This window comes from Carassius carassius, chromosome 22, assembly GCF_963082965.1.
Source record: "Carassius carassius chromosome 22, fCarCar2.1, whole genome shotgun sequence".
In the NCBI taxonomy this organism is placed as follows: Eukaryota; Metazoa; Chordata; class Actinopteri; order Cypriniformes; family Cyprinidae; genus Carassius; species Carassius carassius.
The window spans coordinates 7,463,202-7,483,064 of record NC_081776.1 but is presented as its reverse complement, the minus strand read 5'-3'; the positions used below and the strand labels follow the sequence as shown (position 1 = coordinate 7,483,064).

The 19,863-nt window shown below is 37.7% G+C and overlaps 2 protein-coding genes and 1 pseudogene across 3 annotated transcripts; all 3 read right to left on the bottom strand.

The window, feature by feature from the left end:
• Positions 1-2,865: 2,865 nt before the first annotated feature.
• LOC132098563 (ankyrin repeat and SOCS box protein 13-like) lies at positions 2,866-5,652 on the bottom strand (annotated as a pseudogene).
• A 1,791-nt stretch (positions 5,653-7,443) lies between these two features.
• asb13a.1 (ankyrin repeat and SOCS box containing 13a, tandem duplicate 1) lies at positions 7,444-9,329 on the bottom strand. 2 transcript variants are annotated; one of them, XM_059505052.1, is made up of 6 exons: positions 8,976-9,329; positions 8,712-8,899; positions 8,305-8,461; positions 8,114-8,248; positions 7,835-8,026; positions 7,444-7,759 (listed from the first exon to the last, which is right to left on the bottom strand). In XM_059505052.1, the coding sequence occupies exons 1-6, from the start codon at positions 9,016-9,018 to the stop codon at positions 7,629-7,631; spliced, it is 846 nt and encodes a 281-aa protein (XP_059361035.1). In that variant the 5' UTR covers positions 9,019-9,329; the 3' UTR covers positions 7,444-7,628. The 2 variants fall into 2 exon arrangements, with proteins under 2 accessions (XP_059361035.1, XP_059361036.1); XM_059505053.1 differs by lacking the exon at positions 8,712-8,899.
• A 127-nt stretch (positions 9,330-9,456) lies between these two features.
• LOC132098834 (rab GDP dissociation inhibitor beta) lies at positions 9,457-19,610 on the bottom strand. The gene is made up of 11 exons (XM_059505051.1): positions 19,454-19,610; positions 13,973-14,080; positions 13,797-13,896; positions 13,445-13,579; positions 12,307-12,505; positions 12,069-12,200; positions 11,875-11,974; positions 11,618-11,789; positions 10,991-11,135; positions 10,840-10,894; positions 9,457-10,767 (listed from the first exon to the last, which is right to left on the bottom strand). The coding sequence occupies exons 1-11, from the start codon at positions 19,496-19,498 to the stop codon at positions 10,612-10,614; spliced, it is 1,347 nt and encodes a 448-aa protein (XP_059361034.1). The 5' UTR covers positions 19,499-19,610; the 3' UTR covers positions 9,457-10,611.
• Positions 19,611-19,863: the final 253 nt, after the last annotated feature.

Genomic DNA, 19,863 nt, shown 5'->3' with positions numbered 1-19,863 from the left:
GAAAAACTGGAGGGTTTTTAGACCATCAAAATCATGTATTGATGGAGAGGAGCTTAAATGGAAAGTTGCTGAGGTCAGTATGTGGTGTGTTGTTTGAATATCCAATAGAGGGAGTTCCTTTAGAAAAGAAAAAAAAGAAAATCACACACACAGATGGTATGATCATTTAGAGGAGAAGGGGAAACAAAGACAGATGATGTGAATGTGTGTGTAGTCTACACTGCTTCTGCTCTCAGCTGGACAGAAACACATTTTTCTGACTAGACATCTACAAAGACTTTTTGAGTGAGTCTTGTCTGTTGTCTCAGCTCTAGACATAAAAACAGATGAATAGCCTGGTTAAAGTTTGATTTTAGATAGGGACAAGACAAACTCCAGGACGAAGGACTTAACCCAGCATTGCTTCAGGGTTCTGTGTCTGCATTTACTGACTTGTAAGTCACTTTTAGCAAAATGACGAGCAACCAAGATGAAAAGATTTGGGAAACCGTTTCTGTCCTGTAGCCATTTGTCATTCTACAAATTAGCCTGCTATGTAATTTACTCCCATTTGTGGCACAAAAGATGCAGTAACCTCCAAAACAAAGCACACAGTTTGAATACGCATCTACTTTTATGAAAGGTTTTGCATAATAAAATACAGTGATAGAATTATAAAGTAACAAAACTAGACCATGTAAACATTTCTTGGGTACAATACGGTGTTTCACAACTAGAAAATGGTCTCAAGTGTGTGTGTGTGGAGTGTGCAGTTTTGGAGCTGAGCTTAGCTTTCATGGCTGCGCTTCATGCACACACACATCTGTTTCTCATTGAGTCAGAATTCCTGAGTGGATCTGAGCTGGTTTGTGCCTGGGAGCCTCTAAAGACAAGAAGTGGACCATCTCAGAATCTGCTTCTGCTGCTTTTTCTCCTACAATGGGTCACAATCTTTTTCTGCAAGCACATCTTCTAAAGCTGCTCTCTGACCGCAGACCTTTGTTCCAGCACAAAAGCTGCTCGGTTGTGTAATCAGGTGTGCTATTTTTCTTGCATGACAAGGCTGAACGTCAACATGCAGCAGCAGCACAACAGCAACAAGCAGAAGAAAGAATGAATATGAGGAGCTGACGGAGCTGTACACCCCGTCTGGTGCAAGTCTTCTGTTTCTGACTACAAGCATCTGTAAAAATTAAGGTGTCACTTTCTACTATGCAATATTCAGGGATCAAAGGTCAGTGGGACAATCACCAGAATGTGATCAGGTGACTTTAATCGCAAAGAGGCCTTCTTTTGATCACAAAGCAGCAAGACTGTCTAGAAACAAAGAAAAGATTAATGGTTCAAATATAAAAGCTGCGGAGCCCCCTTGTGGCAATGAACAGAAATGGCACTGAATTGGCCTGCGCAGTGTAGTGTAGTGTAATAAAAAAATATAAAATAAATGGAGATTGATTAGTGCCTTTAGAAATCAAAATATTGTTCAATATTGTTAAAGTCTGAATCAATGGTATGGAATCCATAAAACCAGCCACACAACTGCTGATAAACTAAAATAAAAATCAATAAAATAAAAATATTGTTCATTATGAAATGTGAATCATTGGTGAACACTGTAATCACCATGATATTAAAATATGATTCAAACAATATCCTTGTCAGGTCTGTTGTTTTCTCAATGAGGAAGAATGATAACTGTTTTATGACTTATGGGATATCCTGCTGGAGGACACCAGATGAATAAAACAATCAGCATCTTGCTGTAAATATTGACTTTACAATAACTTAATTACCTTAAACAAACATAATGAGCATCAAGTATCTTTGAACAGTATAACAGTAAACTTTATAGCACCAAATACTGTAAGCTTGAGTGAAAAGTATTCATGCCTTGGAATAACCAAACAAAAAAACTAAAATCCAGCTAACACTGGCATGTCCAAATGTTTTAGGCTAACTAGTACAGAACATGAATTCCACAATCTGCTTTAAACAATAAAGACTGGTGAAGATAAAACAACAATCCTTTAAAGGCTGTTTTAAGATGAGAGGCGGATAAGAAGAAAAAGAGCAGCATTCTTTCAATCGCTGCTGTCGTGTCTGTGTAAGCTTAATATCAGAAGAGGGTTTGCGCTCTAAAAACAACATTCCTGCCCTCCCTGCTGCTCAGCTTCAGGTCAGATCCAGCGCGTTTATGTGCTCGGGATACATGCACAGGAAGAGGAACTCATTTCTCCAGCTCAGTGAGAACACAAGCACATGGACTTCATTCTATTTTTGGTCTGGCTGCTATTTATAGAACATTCTGTACTTTATAAGAGGAGGCACAGGATATGAAGGGGTCAGATGGATAAAGAGAACTTGGAGAACTGTGGGTCAAACTCACAAAACTAATCCTGACACCACTTAAATGAATTAAGGCAAGGAACAGTTGAAAGAGCATCTTAGAAAAAAAATGAAACAAATCATTTGAACTCTGGCTTAAAATAAAACCGTTTTCTAATGATAAATTAAAGATAAACGGTTAAAAAGGGTTACCTTTCTTTTTTTTTCTTTATATACATGCACTACTGTTCAAATGTTTGGGGTTTGGTAACATTTTTAATATTTTTGGAAAACGTTTCCTATGCTGCATTTATGTGAAAATATAGTAAAAAGTTTTTACAAAAAATATTTGTAGAAGTTTAAGACTGCTGTCATTATCTTTCATGGAAATATTACTTTAGTTTTTTTGGCAAAGTCCAAACTGAGGAGAGAAAAAGCCCAACATTTCACGATCCAATCAGATCCTACTGTATCAAATCAAGTCACATCTGATTTATTTTCCTGCAGAATATTCTGATTAACTCAAATATGTTACATTACATCAGTTAAATAATAAAAGGCTATTTCATGTTGTCTTAAATATCTTTTCTTCACTTCTTAGCTGTAAGAACAGCAGTTGAGAATGGGAAACAAAAGCTGAATAGTGATATATTACAACCGGTGTACTAATACAATGTTACTACAACAAAACACTGCTGGAAACTGGTTTCTGTCATTGTCACTGTGTATGGCGTCACTATAGCAGAACACAAACAATGAATGTGGCAAAACTGTAGTATAACTCAAGCTGCTCATGTCATAATATGAATGCCAGTGTTTCCCCTGGGCCTGTGCAATAACCCTTAGTTCAAGGCACTGTGATCGCCTATAATGAATCTCTAATGAGAGCATGAGGATGTTAACATGCTCATATCCAGCAATGCAGTGTGTGTTGTGCATATAGTGTCTGTCGTCTGAGCTACTAATGTGCTGACATATCCCTGGACTTCCTTAAGCGGTCAGAGGAGTTCCTGAATGTAGACAGCTGCCAGATTAAGTTTCCTCTTTTTGTGTTTCTATCTCCCACTCTTTCTCTCTGGCAATATTTAGCAAACATATAATGGTTTTCATCACTCCTAAATTCACCTCAGACACATTAAGACAACATATTTTACAGCAAAGTCTGGACTGTTCTGCTGAGAAGTGCTATTAAGAAGAGCTTCCTATTTATGTAATACATTGTGCTTCTTTTACTTAAAAGGACAGTCCACCCAAAAATGAAAATTCTATCATTTACTCCCTATGAAGATATTTTGAAAAATATCTTATTTTTTTGTCCGTAAAGTGGTTATTCTGGACCCCACTGACATTCAATGTACAGGCAAAAACATCTTCAAAAATTTAGGTTTGGAATGACATGAAACTGAGTTGATAATGACACAATTGTCATTTACAAGCACACTATTCTTTTCAAATGTAAAGTGTGGCCAATAAAAATACCCATACAAAATTGCTAGAAAAATTATTTGGATACATTTTTAACATAAAAAATACATAGTGCACCTATAAATCTCTAATGTGCCAACAAAACCGATATTTGTTGGAGAGATTTCAATGCTTCAGGTGTTTCCACACTATCTGTGGACCTCTAAGGAAAGAGTTCACTGGTGTAAGAGATAACTGATAATATGGTTAGGCATATCCAGGTTGGTCACCACGTCCACAGCTCTGGTGCTCAACATCGTCCTCGGGGCGATACGGCTCACCTGCAGCAGAGAAAGAGGGTTACCTGCAAAAACACAAAATGGAATGCAGCATTAAACATTTAAATCAATAACATCTCAATGCAACAAAATTCATTTCGATTTAATTTAGCTACAGAAGAAGAAAGAACATGAGAATGAGTCAATGATGACAACTGTGGCAACAATTTTGTATCGACAACCTTTCACTACATTTCTGATACATTTTTACATTGCCTTCCATAGAAACCAAACAAAAACACATGAGTGAACTTACAAGGAGATTAAACATTCTTGCTTGATAAAATGTAAAATATGAGACATCAAGATCATGACCTCCTGTCATATCATTTAATACACAAAATCTGAATGTTTGCATTCTTGTATTTATTTTAGTCTCTAAATGCTATTGCCAGGAAAATATTTATATGCTCCAAGGACACGGTTTCTAATGAATCTGGTTTACATTCTGAAGCCGGGCACTGGCGTGTTGTGCTTGGACTTGTTGTGAATGTACCTTTGAAGTGAGACTAATGATGGATTCCAGACCTACAGAATCCAACTTTTAATCTCATAATCATAAACTTCATTTAATTTGTTACAACATCACACCCAAAACATCCTGAGCAGCACCTAGGCAGCAGACCTGGCTGTGAATCACTGCTGGAGCCACAGCGGCAGCATATCACTACAGCCAGAACACCTAACATTAACATAATATATTTTATTTTTTTAGAACATTTTAAATCTCAGTGAGACCACAGAGAACATAATAAACTTGTGAACTGTGAACAGATTCTTCATCATGCAAAACAATATATCATATAAACACATTTAGGTTTGCTACAACAGCTTTTAAATTAAGCCAAGACCACCATCTACTGGACACTTTCTATTTAGCCTGTTATTTATTTATTTTTATTAGAAAACTGTTTTGCCTTTTTATTTTAAAAAAACTTAAAACTCTTGTTTTTTTATTAGGTTGCAAAATATTGAAGAATACTAAACATTTAATTTTCATTTTTCATCAAAACTGATATTTTGAAAATGTTTAAACTTTCTGTGTATTTCCAGATTTAAAATACATTTTTACTTTTTGAATCCTGTATATTCAGACTGTCTATCCTACTTAGTGAATGTAAACAATACAACATATCCTGTAGCCAATGCAAACCATTTCAAAATACAAATAAGAATTTAGTATAATTTAATTTCCTCACAAGGCTGTTTTGTTTTGAACTCACTCTCATAAAGCTGAAGACTGCGCTGAGGGTGTATCAGACTTTGTGTAGTCAACTGGCTTCCTGTCATATTTGTCACGGGCATTAACGTACACGGACCGGCCCCAAACTCCACCAACAGCTCAATCATATCACATTGTTGGACTTTGCAGCATGATGTAAGGGCATCTCGTGTAGACTAGTGGCGTTTACTTGCACACCTGCACACAATGATTCACGATTACAGCTTCACTTTGGTGATTCCAGATCTAAACTACCTGCTTTAGAGGCACATTCTTCAGTGTTTGCATGGCTGACAGAGTACTTTACAATCTCACGGCATCTGGTTTCACCTGCATTCAGTAGCACTTTAACACACTCCAGGTGTCGGCTGGCACATGCCACATGTAGAAGAGTACCAAGTACAGGTCATAGGCCACTAAACTGGCTCATTTAGCAATCACTAACCTTACACAATCTGCATTACACAGATTATTCTCACATTATACGATGGATAGGCAACTATTTCACTCAAAACGTTTAGTTCATAAAATAATTCTAAAACAAAAATTAATTCTCCATGAATGTGTAAAAATTATCTTACAGATTATGTTAAACTACAGAAATGAGAAAAAGTCACTTAAACACAACTATACACGATACACTTTTCTCGTGGACGTACCGATGTCAACGAAAAAATAAGGTCGTGCTGTTTCTACTTCTATCTCCGCTTTAGTAAAGTGGTATACAGTTCAATTTAAACAATACACTGTCGCTAGCTTAGTAACTATAGCAGAAATTCTGCTGTTTAGAAGTGCGGTATATACATCACGTGGTCTGTTCTGTTTTGCCCCTAGTATGACGTGCTGCTGGGAGTTGTAGTTTACTTTAAAAAAATAAATAATAATAATAATAATAATAAAGTATGGATACATTTGGACACAAATGTAGAAATGTGAGTGCATTTTTAACCAGGGACATGGCACACCAGATAAGACATGACAACAACTTTATTTAAGAACATGAACAATACATAATGCTTAATAGACAACATTTTAGGTTAGTTAATTAGGTAAACATATCATGAAAAGTTAAGTGCTATATGTTTAATATATCTCGACAGACCCCCTAAAGTGCCTTCATGACATCCTGGTTGAAAACCATTGGCATTTATTTTAATAAAGTAGTTTAAATAAAGCAGGAAAATTTGATAAGTTAAAATAATAAAACAATACCTTTTAAGATAAAACGTATTCGGAAACATTAACACGTTCACAGCTGGTTAAAATAAAAATAAAAAGCTTGATTTAAAAGTTAAATTTATATTGAGTTTTACAGGGGCAGCAGTATCATAAACATTATTTGTACATTTACACTGCAAAATATTTTAAGGCAATGTAGCACATTCATTGAAATCAAGTCATCACAACTCCACTTAAAGGGGTCATCGGATGCCAATTTCCCACAAGTTGATATGATTCTTTAGGGTCTTAATGGAAAGTCTATAACATAGTTCAGTTAAAATTTCACAATGGTAGTGTAAAAAAAACAAAACACTTTTTTTTACCGTCAAAATCAGCTCCCTTTTCAGCACGCTGTTCTAGTCCATGTTGCTTTAAATGCTAATGAACTCTCCTGACCCCGCCCTTTTCTTCGGGGGGGGGGGTGATGAGCAGACTGTAAAATTCAACTGGCTAACTAGCTCATTGATAGGAAAGGGGATTTGCAAAGACTCATAAAAAAACCCTAATATCACTTCTTCTGTTGATTAAGTTGGATCACAAATGAGTCGCGCATTTAGGCAGATCGGGATAGGCGCATTCCCTTCAAAATGAAAGTAACATTAATCCTTCAGTGGCTCAGATGTCGGGTGTAAATGACAACTGCTATATTCATTATTACATCCAGCAACAAAACACCTCAATCGCTTAAACTGAGACTTTCTTGTCTTCCCCTGCACTGGGGTCGACACAATATCGGACTGATGACAGCTCACTCAGGGCGGGTCTAAGGTGAGATGCTAGTGTCAATCAACTACAGTGGGAGGGGCCTGTTGAGAACTACGTCATTCTGACAGGAATCTCAGAACAGCCTGATTTGAGGAAGGGGATTTTAAATGGGGATTAAAAAAAAAACACTTAAGTAGACTTTTATCATTATACAATGGATGTGTACACACACTTCCAACACACATTTATGTTCAAACAACTTGTAAAGTGAATTTTGCATCCGGCGACCTCTTTTAAGTAAACATAGTTTCCATAGGGTTATTTATAAATAACTTAATTAATTCACTCTTAAACTTAAGACTTATCAAACTGCAGTCTATTATAGGTTTCTAAATAAAATGTGTTTCTAGGGAACTAAAAAAAAATAAACATAATTATGATTTATAAATGAGGTATTCAATGATGCGCTGTGAAATGTCCAGTTTAGGGATCAGTTCCAAAGCTCTGGTGCCCAACACAGTCCTCAGGATGGTACGGCACAGCTGCTGTAGAGACAGAGGATTACCTGCAGAAACACAGAACAGCAGATGAAATACTCTGAGACATATACTGTATAGCACCTATGCAGACTGTTACACACTCTCATAGTGTCGCAGGCAGAGATTTGCAGGAGATTCTGGTTTTGTATAATCTCTAGGTTTGTGACCCAAGTTATCCCTTATGTTGACATCTCCACCAAACTCCACCAGCAGCTCCACCAGGTCCACTCTCTCGGCCCTCGCCGCATGATGCAGTGCTGTCTCATGGAACTTGGTGGCATTCACCTTTGCACCTTTGAAAATATGAATGATAAAGCAGAATAATGCATAATAGTGCAAAATAAAATATATAAAGTACACCTATAAATAAAGTACCTCACCTGCATTGAGCAGCAGCAGGGCACAGTCGAAGTGAGCTTTAGCACAGGCAGCATGTAACGGCGTCCCAAAGTAAATGTCAAAGGCCTCCAGTAGCGCTCCCTTGTCTATCATAAGCTTCACACAGTCTACGTCACCTGAACAGAAATCATGAGAACACACACAAGTCTAAACACAAAGCAATCCATCTCACCTCGTATGCAGGCCTCATGGAGTGGGGATGCTGTGAGGGCGGTCAGGGAAGGGTTGACTGATGCTCCGTGATCCACCAGCAGCTTGACACTTTCTATGCTTCCAGCAGCACAGGCATGACAGAGTGGAGTACTGCCATGGATGGTGCGTACATCCACCTGTACACACACACACACACACAGTTTTTAGAAATGAGTTGGTACCTTAGACTTAACTAAAAAAATTATTTCAATTTTCCAAATATCAGTGCCTTGTTATTCCTCCCATCTTCTCCAATGTTGTAGTTCTATATTAATTTGCTTATGCTCCTCTATTGTAACGTTAAGTCACTTTGGATAAAAGCGTCTGCTAAATGTAAACGCAATTCAGGACATCACTCGTTAAAATATACCTGGAACTCTAACCCACCTGAGCTCCTGCCTCCAGCAGTATTTGAACACAGTTTGGATGGGCTTGGATGCAGGCATCATGCAGTGGGGTGAAGTTATCCACAGACACGATATTAACTGATGCTCCTGCCTCTATCAGTTGCTTTAACTGCAGAGCTCGACCTAGAGAGGCAGCCTCGTGTACCGGCGTGCGATCAGCCCAGTGGCCTACAAATGCATACTTTATTTTCCTTAAGGTTTTAATAGATTTTATTCAACCATTCAATCCACCCCAAATACTTACCGATATCACCATAAAACGTTGATCGGGCAGCGGTGAGTTCCATAGTTTAATAAATCTACCTGACATTTAACAAATATTACTCATATAGCATGCGAAAAACGTGGTAAGTTCTATATTTAGAGAAGCCGCCTGTTTTGTTATGATTTGCGACACTACGGATTGAATACGGCAAATTCGCAAAGGATCCTGGGAGATATAGTTTCCCAGTTCGCGCTCACTACCTTACAAATGTCATGAGCTATCAAATCTTTTTTAACGGCAAAACAACCTTTACAGTAACGAACCACTTGTATGTAACAGAACATTTAAAATTTTCCAAAATTAGATTAAGCTGCTGTATAATATATAATGTTTAATTATGGTTTACTATTAACTTTTATTTAACTTTATTAAAGGATCGTAAAAAATAAATAAATAAAATAAAATAGTGAAACTACAGCTTTTGTAGCATGACCTATTGGGTAAAATAAAACACAGTCAGTTTTCCACAAGTTAACATTTTTACTTTGCAGTACAGAAATCATTTGAGCCCCGTCCTTTCAGCATTTGTTTGTTTTTCTTTTTTAAAACATTGGTGACATTTTGTACAGGGCCCCGGTCATATCAATACTGCCATAGACATTTTGGTCCTTGCTAACATGTCAGAGCTGTTGAAGAGACACTGCCTGCTCCTCTCTCTGCTCCGAGGTGAGGGAGAAGGAGAGCTCCCTGATACACACTAGACAAGCAGATTCCAGACTTACAGTTAAGCAGCTTTTTCCACTGATATGTGATTACCTCCATGTAGTAGCCTTTGAATCACACATAACCCATCAGAAAAGAGATGCAAGGCAAAGCTGAAAGTAACCCCGGCCCTTCCGACAAGTAGCACAATTTACAGCTAATTGGGGGGTCAGTTGTCAAATCACATGAGCATATTGCAAAACAAATACTGTGGTTGGACAGGGATTACATAAAAGATTATCTACACTGTGTGTGCTTGATACGTCCCTTCGATCTGTAAACCTAGGTAATTGGAGAAATATTGCAAACGAAATATTCAGGATGCCAGATTAAGCACCAGTTGTAATTTCTAGGAAAATAGAATAATGGAAAATCCCTGGAAGTTATCTTAGAAGTAGATTGTTTCCTTTAAAAATTAAACCATGTGCTTTTAAACCTGACCAAACTCAAAACAGATAATTTTGCAGTTTTGCAAACCCATATCCCCCTCCCCTTTAAGGTTATTTTCTTTACAGCCAACACCAATACATTTTTATAATATGCATTTCTTCACATCAACTTGAATACATCTTTTTTTGGCATATTTGGACTTTTTACATACCATGTCTAAGCAGGCTGAGATAAAGATCACATGATGGAAACTGAATACAGGCCGTTGATAATCAATCAGTGCAAAATGGATCTCGCTTCCTGATTATAAAAAGCAGACTGGCAGAACCTTCTCCCCTTCTCCCCCAAAAATGCTAAATTTGTATAATTGTTTAAATGAAATTCCATTATGGGCAAAACATATGCTTGGACAGCCAGCTCACCCAGTTTTGTTGCAATTTTTTTCTTTTCTGTTTTTTTTTTTTTTTAACCATAAGATTATGATCGCCTGAATATTTGATATTCAAGAGCAGCTGGAGCTAGTTTACTGGTCAGCACCATCTCCGAAGATGTCATTTTTCTTGCGCTCCATTTCGGCAAAGTCAAACTCTGTGCCTGTCATTCGCTTGTAGATGTCTTTGATATCGTCACAGGTTGTCTCGAAGTGAGTTGTGGCATCATAGGAGCGAGAGATAAAGACCTGGGTGCAGATAAAAAACTTAGTACTGTAATTACACTTTGTATATCAAGCGAGCACAATGTAAACACTTACCTGGCTGTCAGATCCCAAATCATTTGGTGCGTACAGGTCACTAATGCTCACAAATCTGCAAAAAGATCACACATGGTTTTATTTATCTGATTGCATGCATGTCAAAGTAAGTTTTATACATTAGCAAGTGCAAACAGACATGCAAACGTACTTCTGCTCAACCGGTTCCAAAAGGTCCAGGGCTGGTTTGATCTCTTTCTCAGGGTCACTGGTCTCCACAGTGGTGCTGACAATGGCTACGTATTTACCCTGGGCTGCCACGTTGTGTGCGTAAGAGATCATGCACACATAGATATCTAAAAGGAGGAGAAGATTTTAATGTACAATACTGCATCTTTACAAAGTTTAGGGTTGGTAATATTTTTTATGCTTATTTTTAATGCTGCATTTATTTAATAAAAATGACAGTAAAAACAGGAATATTGTGAAACAGTATTACAATTTAAAATAGCATTTATATTTTCAAAATGCAATTTATTCCTGTGATGGCAAAGCTAAATTTGTCAATTACATAAAACGTAAGCAGGTGGCAAAGAACTGATGCATGTCAATATCTATGATAAGTGTATTAGGCCTTTAATAAATGTAGTAAAAAAAGTCATCTTGAATAATTGCTTGGACCCTCACATACAATAACCCTCACTAAAAATAAAATAATAAGGGCTCTTACCTTATTTTAATCTCATATTTTATATTAAGTGTACTTGAGGGTCCAAGTAATTATTAAGGTAAGAGCAGTTAGAACATGCGAGCGCTGTGGTTTCATGTCAAGACTAACCATGCTTCCTGTTGACCTGGTTCTGAGGGATGATGATCTGGCAGGAGTTGGCATCGCTGGTGTTCTTAATGGGGTGGCTCATTATGCAGATGACCCGGATCACCTGACCCACCTTGTTGACTCGGTCCATGACATAGCTGGGGTCACAAATCAGCTGCTTGCAGCGAGCGATCTGACCGTGTAGAATAAACAACATTAAAGTCAAAGCACATTTTAAGGATAAATTAGATTTCACACCGCTTGCAACAGAAACTGACCTCTCCCTCAGATTTGACGCCCACAACTTTGCCGTTCTCTATAATTATATCCTCAATGGGCTTGTTCAGCATGTATGTTCCTCCATAAATGGCACTTAATCTGTGAGTGACACAAATAAACTGCTAGTACACACAGACAGGTTTAAAAATGATGTGAACGTTAGTAGCGGAGGAAGTAGTTGGGGGAAACTTACCTAGCGAAGCCTTGGGGCAGCTCTCCCAGGCCATAGAGAGGGTACAGATATGGACTCTTGCCATACCTTGCCAAAGACTCGCTGTACAACTTAATCCTGTTTATCGTCTCTATGCAGGGCTGATCCAGGTAGCTGGACAGATAAACACAAAGAGGTTTAACTTCATGGGACAAACAAGCCATGGATATCATAATTTTAGGTGAACTTTCTCCAAAAGGTAGATGAGGTTTCGACTCACTCATCTGTGCGGTAGAGTGCAAGAGCATGGCCGGTGAAGTCAACAACATCTTGCCCGAGGTCAAACTTTTTGTACACATCTCGCATGGTGGTCTTTTTTGGGTCCACTCCTTCCAAGGTTTTTGGGTCATTTTCATCAAAGTTGGCAACAAACACAAGAAACTTCCTGAATCGTCTTTTCTCAAAAAGTCCCATGAGGCCTGAAAGATGATTGAAGCATGTTAAAAGATTATTTTTTTCCCCTATCAGCTATGACAGCATGCAGTTTGCTTGAAGGGATGTATTTTAGGAACCAAACACATGCTCGCTCACTTAGTCTGCAAAAAAAGAAGAACTGCAGAACTGTATTACATACAATAATTTCATTATGCTACAAAATTAATTAAAAGGGAAGTAAGGCGAGATGTCTATGCTCATCACTTCACTGTAATTCCTCATCTACTTATAACAGACCAGGGTGATTTAATTGATATATCATTAGAGTTTTTATTAATATTTTAAATTGTCTGTTAAGGCTGCACAATAATGACAAAAATCATAATTGTCGATTATTCCCTTGAAATTGTAATTGCGATTATTAATTACGATTATCACAATATTCATTGAATGATGTTTATACCAAGTATCTTAAGCATGCAGAATAACATAAGTCGACTTAGAACAATTAATTGCAGCTTTGAACGATTACGTAATTGTGGCATCCGTAACTGTAATCGCGATTAGAAATTACATTATTTCTGCATCCCTATTGTCTGTTATACTTTTACATTTTCTATTTAGCTTTAATTTATTTTTATTTCAGTTTTAATTTTTATTTCTAGGTATAAATAGTGAAACAACAGTTTTTAAATCTAATGTTTATAATTTATTTCACGACAGCTTTATTTAAATAGTTTTAGTTAAAAATAATTACCTGGTTCAGAAAATAAAACACCCCAGCCTACTTGGCTGTAGACTCAAGCTCTAGATGGCAGGACCATGGGCCAGCCACAGCCTGTTTAATGACCATCTGATGAACAATGCATATAAAACTGACAAGAGCTAGCTTGAACTCACCAGTTTCAATCTGAATTTGCCAGTTTAACTGGGGGACAACAACAACAACAGAAGGTTATCTGAATCATAAACCGGTCACTTACTGGATGCCAGAGCTTCAGTCTCAGTGGAGGGCACTTTATAGATGCTGCCCTTTTTGTAGACGAAGCTGCCCTCAATCACTTTGAAGTCCAGGTAACGTGTCACCTGTGTGATCAGCAGCATACGGACTAGCTGACCTATAAATACAAAAAGGACACAATCATCATCCTTTGTATTCTTGAGCACTTCAAGAGTGAAAGAAAACTGCTAAGCAACAGGATACGTGTGACTGAGCGATCCAGCATTGCCTGGCACAGAGCGATCCAGAACATGATGTGTATTTGGCCGAGATAACAGATTCCAAAAAGTGACGGCTGAAATGTAAATGTAAAGTTTGATGTTGTTGCTTCCTACCGTTGGCCATTAGAAATTTGGGAATGAGGTCCACGTTCCAGTCGCGGCCCTTTCCCATGGACTCAGGAGGACTGCCAGGAAGGCTGAAACGCTTGAACAACTGTGAGCAAACCAAAAGACAATGTTAGTGTCTGGGGAGATTTAGAGAATAGCGGTGGTCTCAAACAGTGACTTACATCCTCCAAAGGGGTGATGGAGGCACTCTCCCCTCCATAGTACGAGTTCCTGTCCATGTGCAGAACCTTCTTCCCCTTCACAGACATGATCCCGGACAGGATGCATTCCTAGAGGAAACACATGAATGCAGATTCAGTACAACATATCTCAGACATGTGACCATGATGACCCCAGGCCATTCAAAATGCATTCATGGTTTGTATAATATACTGCATGCCAATTATTTAGTGGTTTTGTAGCAGGTTGCATCTCTGGGGAAAATACAATTATACATACTGTCCTTAACTTTAGCAAAGCATTACTTGTTTTACAGAACCAATCCTAGCCGATGGATATCCTGTAGACATGCCTTTAAAGCAAGCCCTAGCACATTTTTCATTAGCAGTGTGGAGTAGATCAAAGGGGTTCAGCAGAGGAACGTCCTTTATGCTTTACAAAAATGCCACATTTGAAACAGTCATTTTTGTGAGCGGGAGATCTGTGAGCACTGGAGCGACCACCGCATTGTTCAACTCGTAAACACTGCCATTTCTGTTGAATATGAGTAACATCTAACAGCAAATAAAACGAATGTGAAAATAAATTGCGCTACTTGTTTGAGCTGCGCAGCACGGACCGCATCGCAAAAAGACTGGTCCGAGCTCAGAACAGCTTTACTCGCGAGCCAAAGTAGAGTTTGCTAAACTATTACAACACAGCGCTGTGAGATCCACCAAGAAGCATTTGATTTCGCTGCAGAATGAATAAAGATTGATGCGAGATCTAATGAAAAGCATTCAAATTCTGCACAGATCTCTGTATAATCTAACGCTAACTAGAATCATGGTGTTGGGGTAGAAATAGTTGAATGTTATTACATTAATTTCATTCAACATTATTTTTTTTGTGTATGAAATAAGAGAAGTTACAAATTGCTTTGTGCACATAAATGTGCAAAGTGCTCATAATCACTGAAGTTGTTGGTAGGGATATGCCGGTATCAAATTTTCCTGTTGGGATTAATTGCTCATGCTTGTATCACGGTAAACGGTATTATCACGGTATTGAAATTTTAAAAAGTGCTCAAAATATAGTATAATATAATAGGTTAAATAACTTTTTCTAATAACAAAAATAACTGAACATTTAAATAAAATAAAACAAAGAAACAAAGTTTTGCACAGATTAAAGTGCAAAAGAACTATAAAGACCCATAGGTATCACTTTACAATCTCACTTTACGCGTTTACGTCACCCACAAAGCGGAAGGATTCATACTGCAAGGAGTCAGCAGTGTTTTGATTTAAGGGCGCGGGCAAACTTAAAAGAGAACGTCGTGGCGTGTGTCCATTGCAAGATAGACCTGGCATATAGGGCCCTATGATTTTCGCAATGTAGAAAACAACGCGTAGGGAATCGCGGAATCCAGTCATTAAAACGGAATTTACAGTTTAACGCGGAATGGCACGGAATTTGCCAAATTTTGAATGAATTAATCAAAAATAGGTCATTGCACTTGCATCAAATCACGATATGGACTAATATCTGTAAATATTAAAATGTTCTGCGTGTCTCTGTTAATGAATGGAGCAGAAGCGCGTCTTCCCTTATCAAACACAATGAAGCGCGCGTGACGCTCCGGTAATTTCAGCGTCTGCTGTCTCTCTAAAAAAGGACGTGAACACATGAACAACATCTCCAGAACTGCTCTGACAGTCTAATTTAAATATGTATGAAAGTAGTCCAGCTGGTTTATTTAAGGGGTTTCCAGGTTAAGGACATTTTCTGCAGTTTAGCGCCATCTGCTGTCAGAGAGTGAATGTGCTTTCATTCAGCTCGTCCCTCATGTGTTCCTCCATGTGCTTCTCTTACGTGCTTGTTTACATCAGAGTGCACAGAGTCTTTCAAGCAGCATACAGCGGTGTTGTGCATTTTGACCAGTTGATGGGAATCGTATTCTTAAAATGCATTCCAAATTCAAAACAATTTGTAATATAATTATTCGCGGGATTTAGAAGTGCCACGATAACAATATTGTGCATATTCATTACAGTTATATATCGCATTATCGAATACCGGCACAATCTAGTTGTTTATTTTAAGTAACTGCACTTATTAATGCAAAACGATATTTTATCATGTATATATCATATCCCTCCGAAATTAAAAGAATACTGCACATTGTAATTTCCTCTTGAGTTAAGTCTATTTTATCAAAGCATTTGTCAGTAATACAGTTAAAATGGGGAAAATGTGAATGATTGCACTGCAGGCTAGTTTAAGGTATGCCCCTAAATTTTCTGCTTGTGCTCCTACAAATTTTTTAGTCAGGGGACACATCGCTCCTAGTAAAAATAGTTAGTCTGGAGCACTAATTTAGTGTCTTTATTTTTATTTCTGTTTTAGCTATTTTCAGTATTTATTAAATTAACTATTTCAGTTATTTTTCCAAGGCAACATTTTTTTTTTTTTAAGTTTTCTGTGTAATTTTGACATATATAAGACATATATAAGACATATTTAATATATATAAAAGACAAGCATGTACATTTAAAGAAACACTGAAACACTGTCCTCTCACAGGCCATAATAAGTGATTATAAACAGCGAGCCTACAGATCATGTGATGGAGTGGACTTTACACGTAACAGAAGCCACTAAATGACACAATTCACAATGACATGTACTCTCAAAGCGATTAACAGCAACTCATTTTTCAACAAGCAACATTCTTTTCTTCATTACGGCTCACAAATCATTTCAATGCAAATGATCAGTTGAGGTATGAGAGTAACAACATCCATCTGAGTGGAGATAAGCCAAGGCCTTAGCATTAAAAATATGTAAGAAAATAGCTAAACAAGACAACGCCTTCTTAGCATCACACTGCTAAGCTAGAACAGGTCAGGTTGGGATACCAACAATAAGACCTATTTCTCATCTGATCATAGCTGCTGTATATGTGGTAATGTTTACTGTAAAATGTTTGTGTAATTATTAATTCATAAACTCTTTTGTGGAAAGAGTATGTCCGAACAAAACCCTCTTGACTATAGAAACGGCTTAATATGCCTCATGGTGGCAGTTAAAATTTTTATGCACCAATTTCTCATGTCCACATAATCAATGTCCTCGCCTCAAATGTTCATGACTCAACTGCTCTCAGCTCAAAGGATGAGTTCATTTATAACTAAAAGGAAAAATCTTAAAAATAAAATGACTGTGTACTAAATCCAAAGATCTTTTTTTTTGTAGCAATAAGGGTTAAACGTTAACATTCACTGAAAAAGTGTACAGTAGATCCAAACGGCTGAACACCACCTGCTTCTCCGTACTAAAGAATCAGGCTACAGTCACATGAAAGGCCCTAAGAAATGCTCCTGACATTTCTCTTCCTCTTCCATGACATTAAACACCTGCTGGGATCCAGCGTTCTGGCTTCAAATGACTATCAGCGACTCGATCACACTCCAGTAAAACACTTCTCCCACTCTTCTAAACAGAAAGCTCAATCATCCAGTATTTGATGTTTATTTTGTTTGTTGCCTTTTCCCCTCAATCCACTGTAGATGATTCATCACATTATGTGGAGAAAGAGGTGTCTACACAAAACGAGACGACATAGCGGCCAATAAAAAAAGGAAATGCAAAAGACAGTGGAAAAAGTAACAAGCTTTTTACTATAAAATTTACAAAGAATAACAAGCCAGTATTAGAATTCCTATCATTGCATGTTTTAAAACGGGCAAGACTCTTGTGACATTTGTTCTATTCGAACTATTCGAAGTTCAAATATCAATGCTCCGAACTTCCAACCACTACACTCTCCAGCTCAGGCTAAAGGGATTATCATGTAATACCAGATTCCTACTACGCTCAAGGAAACTGTGGCCTCAGAAACTGTGAAATTCCTCCTAAAACAGCCAAGACAGGAGCACGGTTGCTAATTTTTTGCTCTCATGCCACCCTCAGCTTACCATTCTTGCCTGATTTGCAGAACTAAACAGAGGACGTCAGTCTCGGTTCCTCTACAAAGCGCACCAACGCCTTTCTGGTTCTCTACTGATAGGACGTTTTTGTGCAGAGGTGAATTAGGCTATGTTCACTTCCCATACTTCTTGTTTTAGGGGAACCACTTTGTATAGGCTTCTTTAGACCGATTACACTAACCCAGGCCTTGAGTAAAAGCAATGAAATGTTAATAAATCAATATACAGATTCAATAAAATGCAGCATCAGTTTTAATGCATACTTGAGTCTTTTAGGATTAGTAAGGATCACGGTTTAAAATTTTATGAGATTACAAATGCATGTTTATGGAGATGTGGGGTCTTGTTTTCTTACTTTAAGAAGTGAAACAAACAAAAACAGTGTACTTGATCCTGTTTGGACCTCAAGGAAGAAAGGTTTCCAGGGACTGTCACGCCAAACAAATGAGTTTGACCGAAAAGCAAAGTACAGTAGCAGCCAGGAATAGTTTTCATCACTGGGTTTTCCTGACACAATAATGTATACTATGGAGTCATTTTGAAAAGCCTGGCTGATCTGGGTAACAACATTTGTGTATCATTTTATCTATCTATCTATCTATATATCTATATATAAGCATAAACCAACTTTCTGGCTGAATGAACAGGCATATAAAGCATTGCAATAGAATATATAATGAAGGTTTTCTGTTTCACTTGAGGGTGTGGTTGTTTACTTAACTATATTGACGAAATACGTCATCTAAAAATTGGTTCATTGTGTAATTTCATTTTGAAATAAAAATATATTAAACGATCATCCACCCTTAAAATAACTACGAAGTCAAGTTCTTGTAAAAAATAACATTGAGATAATTGAGGAGGCCACTGGGAACATTATAGACTAAAGTTACTTTCAAATAGCAGAAAAAAAATGCATACTTTTATATGGTTTTTAGGAAAAATGAAAATCGTTATCAAAAACAATAAAAAAAACAATTTATTACCTAGACACAGAACGCAAGCTGTGTAACGTTAGTTAGCACTGTCACAATATGAAAGCCTCATTAAATGATAGATATGTGATCCAAAATGTCACACTAAAATAACAAAACACAATAAGTTTCTTAGTGAATTATTAACCAGCTATTTTATAACATGAAATAGTATTGCGTATTCACAAAACGCCGTCAAATTTGTAAACGAGGCCTGTGAAGCAGCGTTAGACGCGGCTGAGCGCCAATAGATAACTGATGCTAAAGTTAGCATTCAGCCAGATTGGCACATCACGTATAGTGCTGATTAGCCTGAGGCTAAAGGTAGCATTGTTGCTAATTAGCATATCTGATAAGAGTTCGAGTGGCTGCTGAAGAGCATTATGCTTAAATCAGCAAGTTAGTATTTAGCCTCCTAAAGTGAACGCAACAGTAACACCACTGCCTAGCAAGATCGAAACAGCCTCTGATTGTGGTTTTTCTTATGATTTTTTCAACATGTACGCGATCATATTTGGATAAAATAATATTCTGCTACCGTCAGCCCGGTTCCCAACACGATAACGTCGTACTCTTCATTCATTTTTCTTCGTCTTTAATCCCCTTTTCCTACGCGTCTGCCCGAAGAAAATGGAGATCTTTGCAAAGCTGGAAATGAAAGAAGTGCGCTGGCACGTCACCCCCGAGTGGGTGCGGCTAAAGTGGGCAGGGCGTGCTAGATTGAACGTTCTCAGATGCGACTGGTGGATTGTGTTGTCAATCATCGTGGGCGAATGCTCCGCCTCCTGATCACCAAGGGCCTCATTTATAACCATTTATACGCACAAAACATGCTATGAAAGAGGCGCAAGACAATTCCTTCGCAATAGACGGGATTTATAAAAACAAACTTACCGGGAAAATTTGTGCACCTGCACGCAAACTCTGTCCTATTCGGTGGATGAACGG

Coding starts and splice junctions, on each gene's coding strand:
- asb13a.1 (XM_059505052.1), bottom strand. CDS start 9,018: ATGGAACTCACCGCTGCCCGATCAACGTTTTATGGTGATATCG. Junction 8,462..8,711: donor TGCTGGAGGCAGGAGCTCAG/GTGGGTTAGAGT, acceptor GTGTGTGTACAG/GTGGATGTACGCACCATCCA. Junction 7,760..7,834: donor CTGCCTGCGACACTATGAGA/GTGTGTAACAGT, acceptor GTGTTTCTGCAG/GTAATCCTCTGTCTCTACAG.
- LOC132098834 (XM_059505051.1), bottom strand. CDS start 19,498: ATGAATGAAGAGTACGACGTTATCGTGTTGGGAACCGGGCTGACG. Junction 11,975..12,068: donor CTGCCCCAAGGCTTCGCTAG/GTAAGTTTCCCC, acceptor TGTCACTCACAG/ATTAAGTGCCATTTATGGAG. Junction 10,768..10,839: donor ATTTGGGATCTGACAGCCAG/GTAAGTGTTTAC, acceptor ATCTGCACCCAG/GTCTTTATCTCTCGCTCCTA.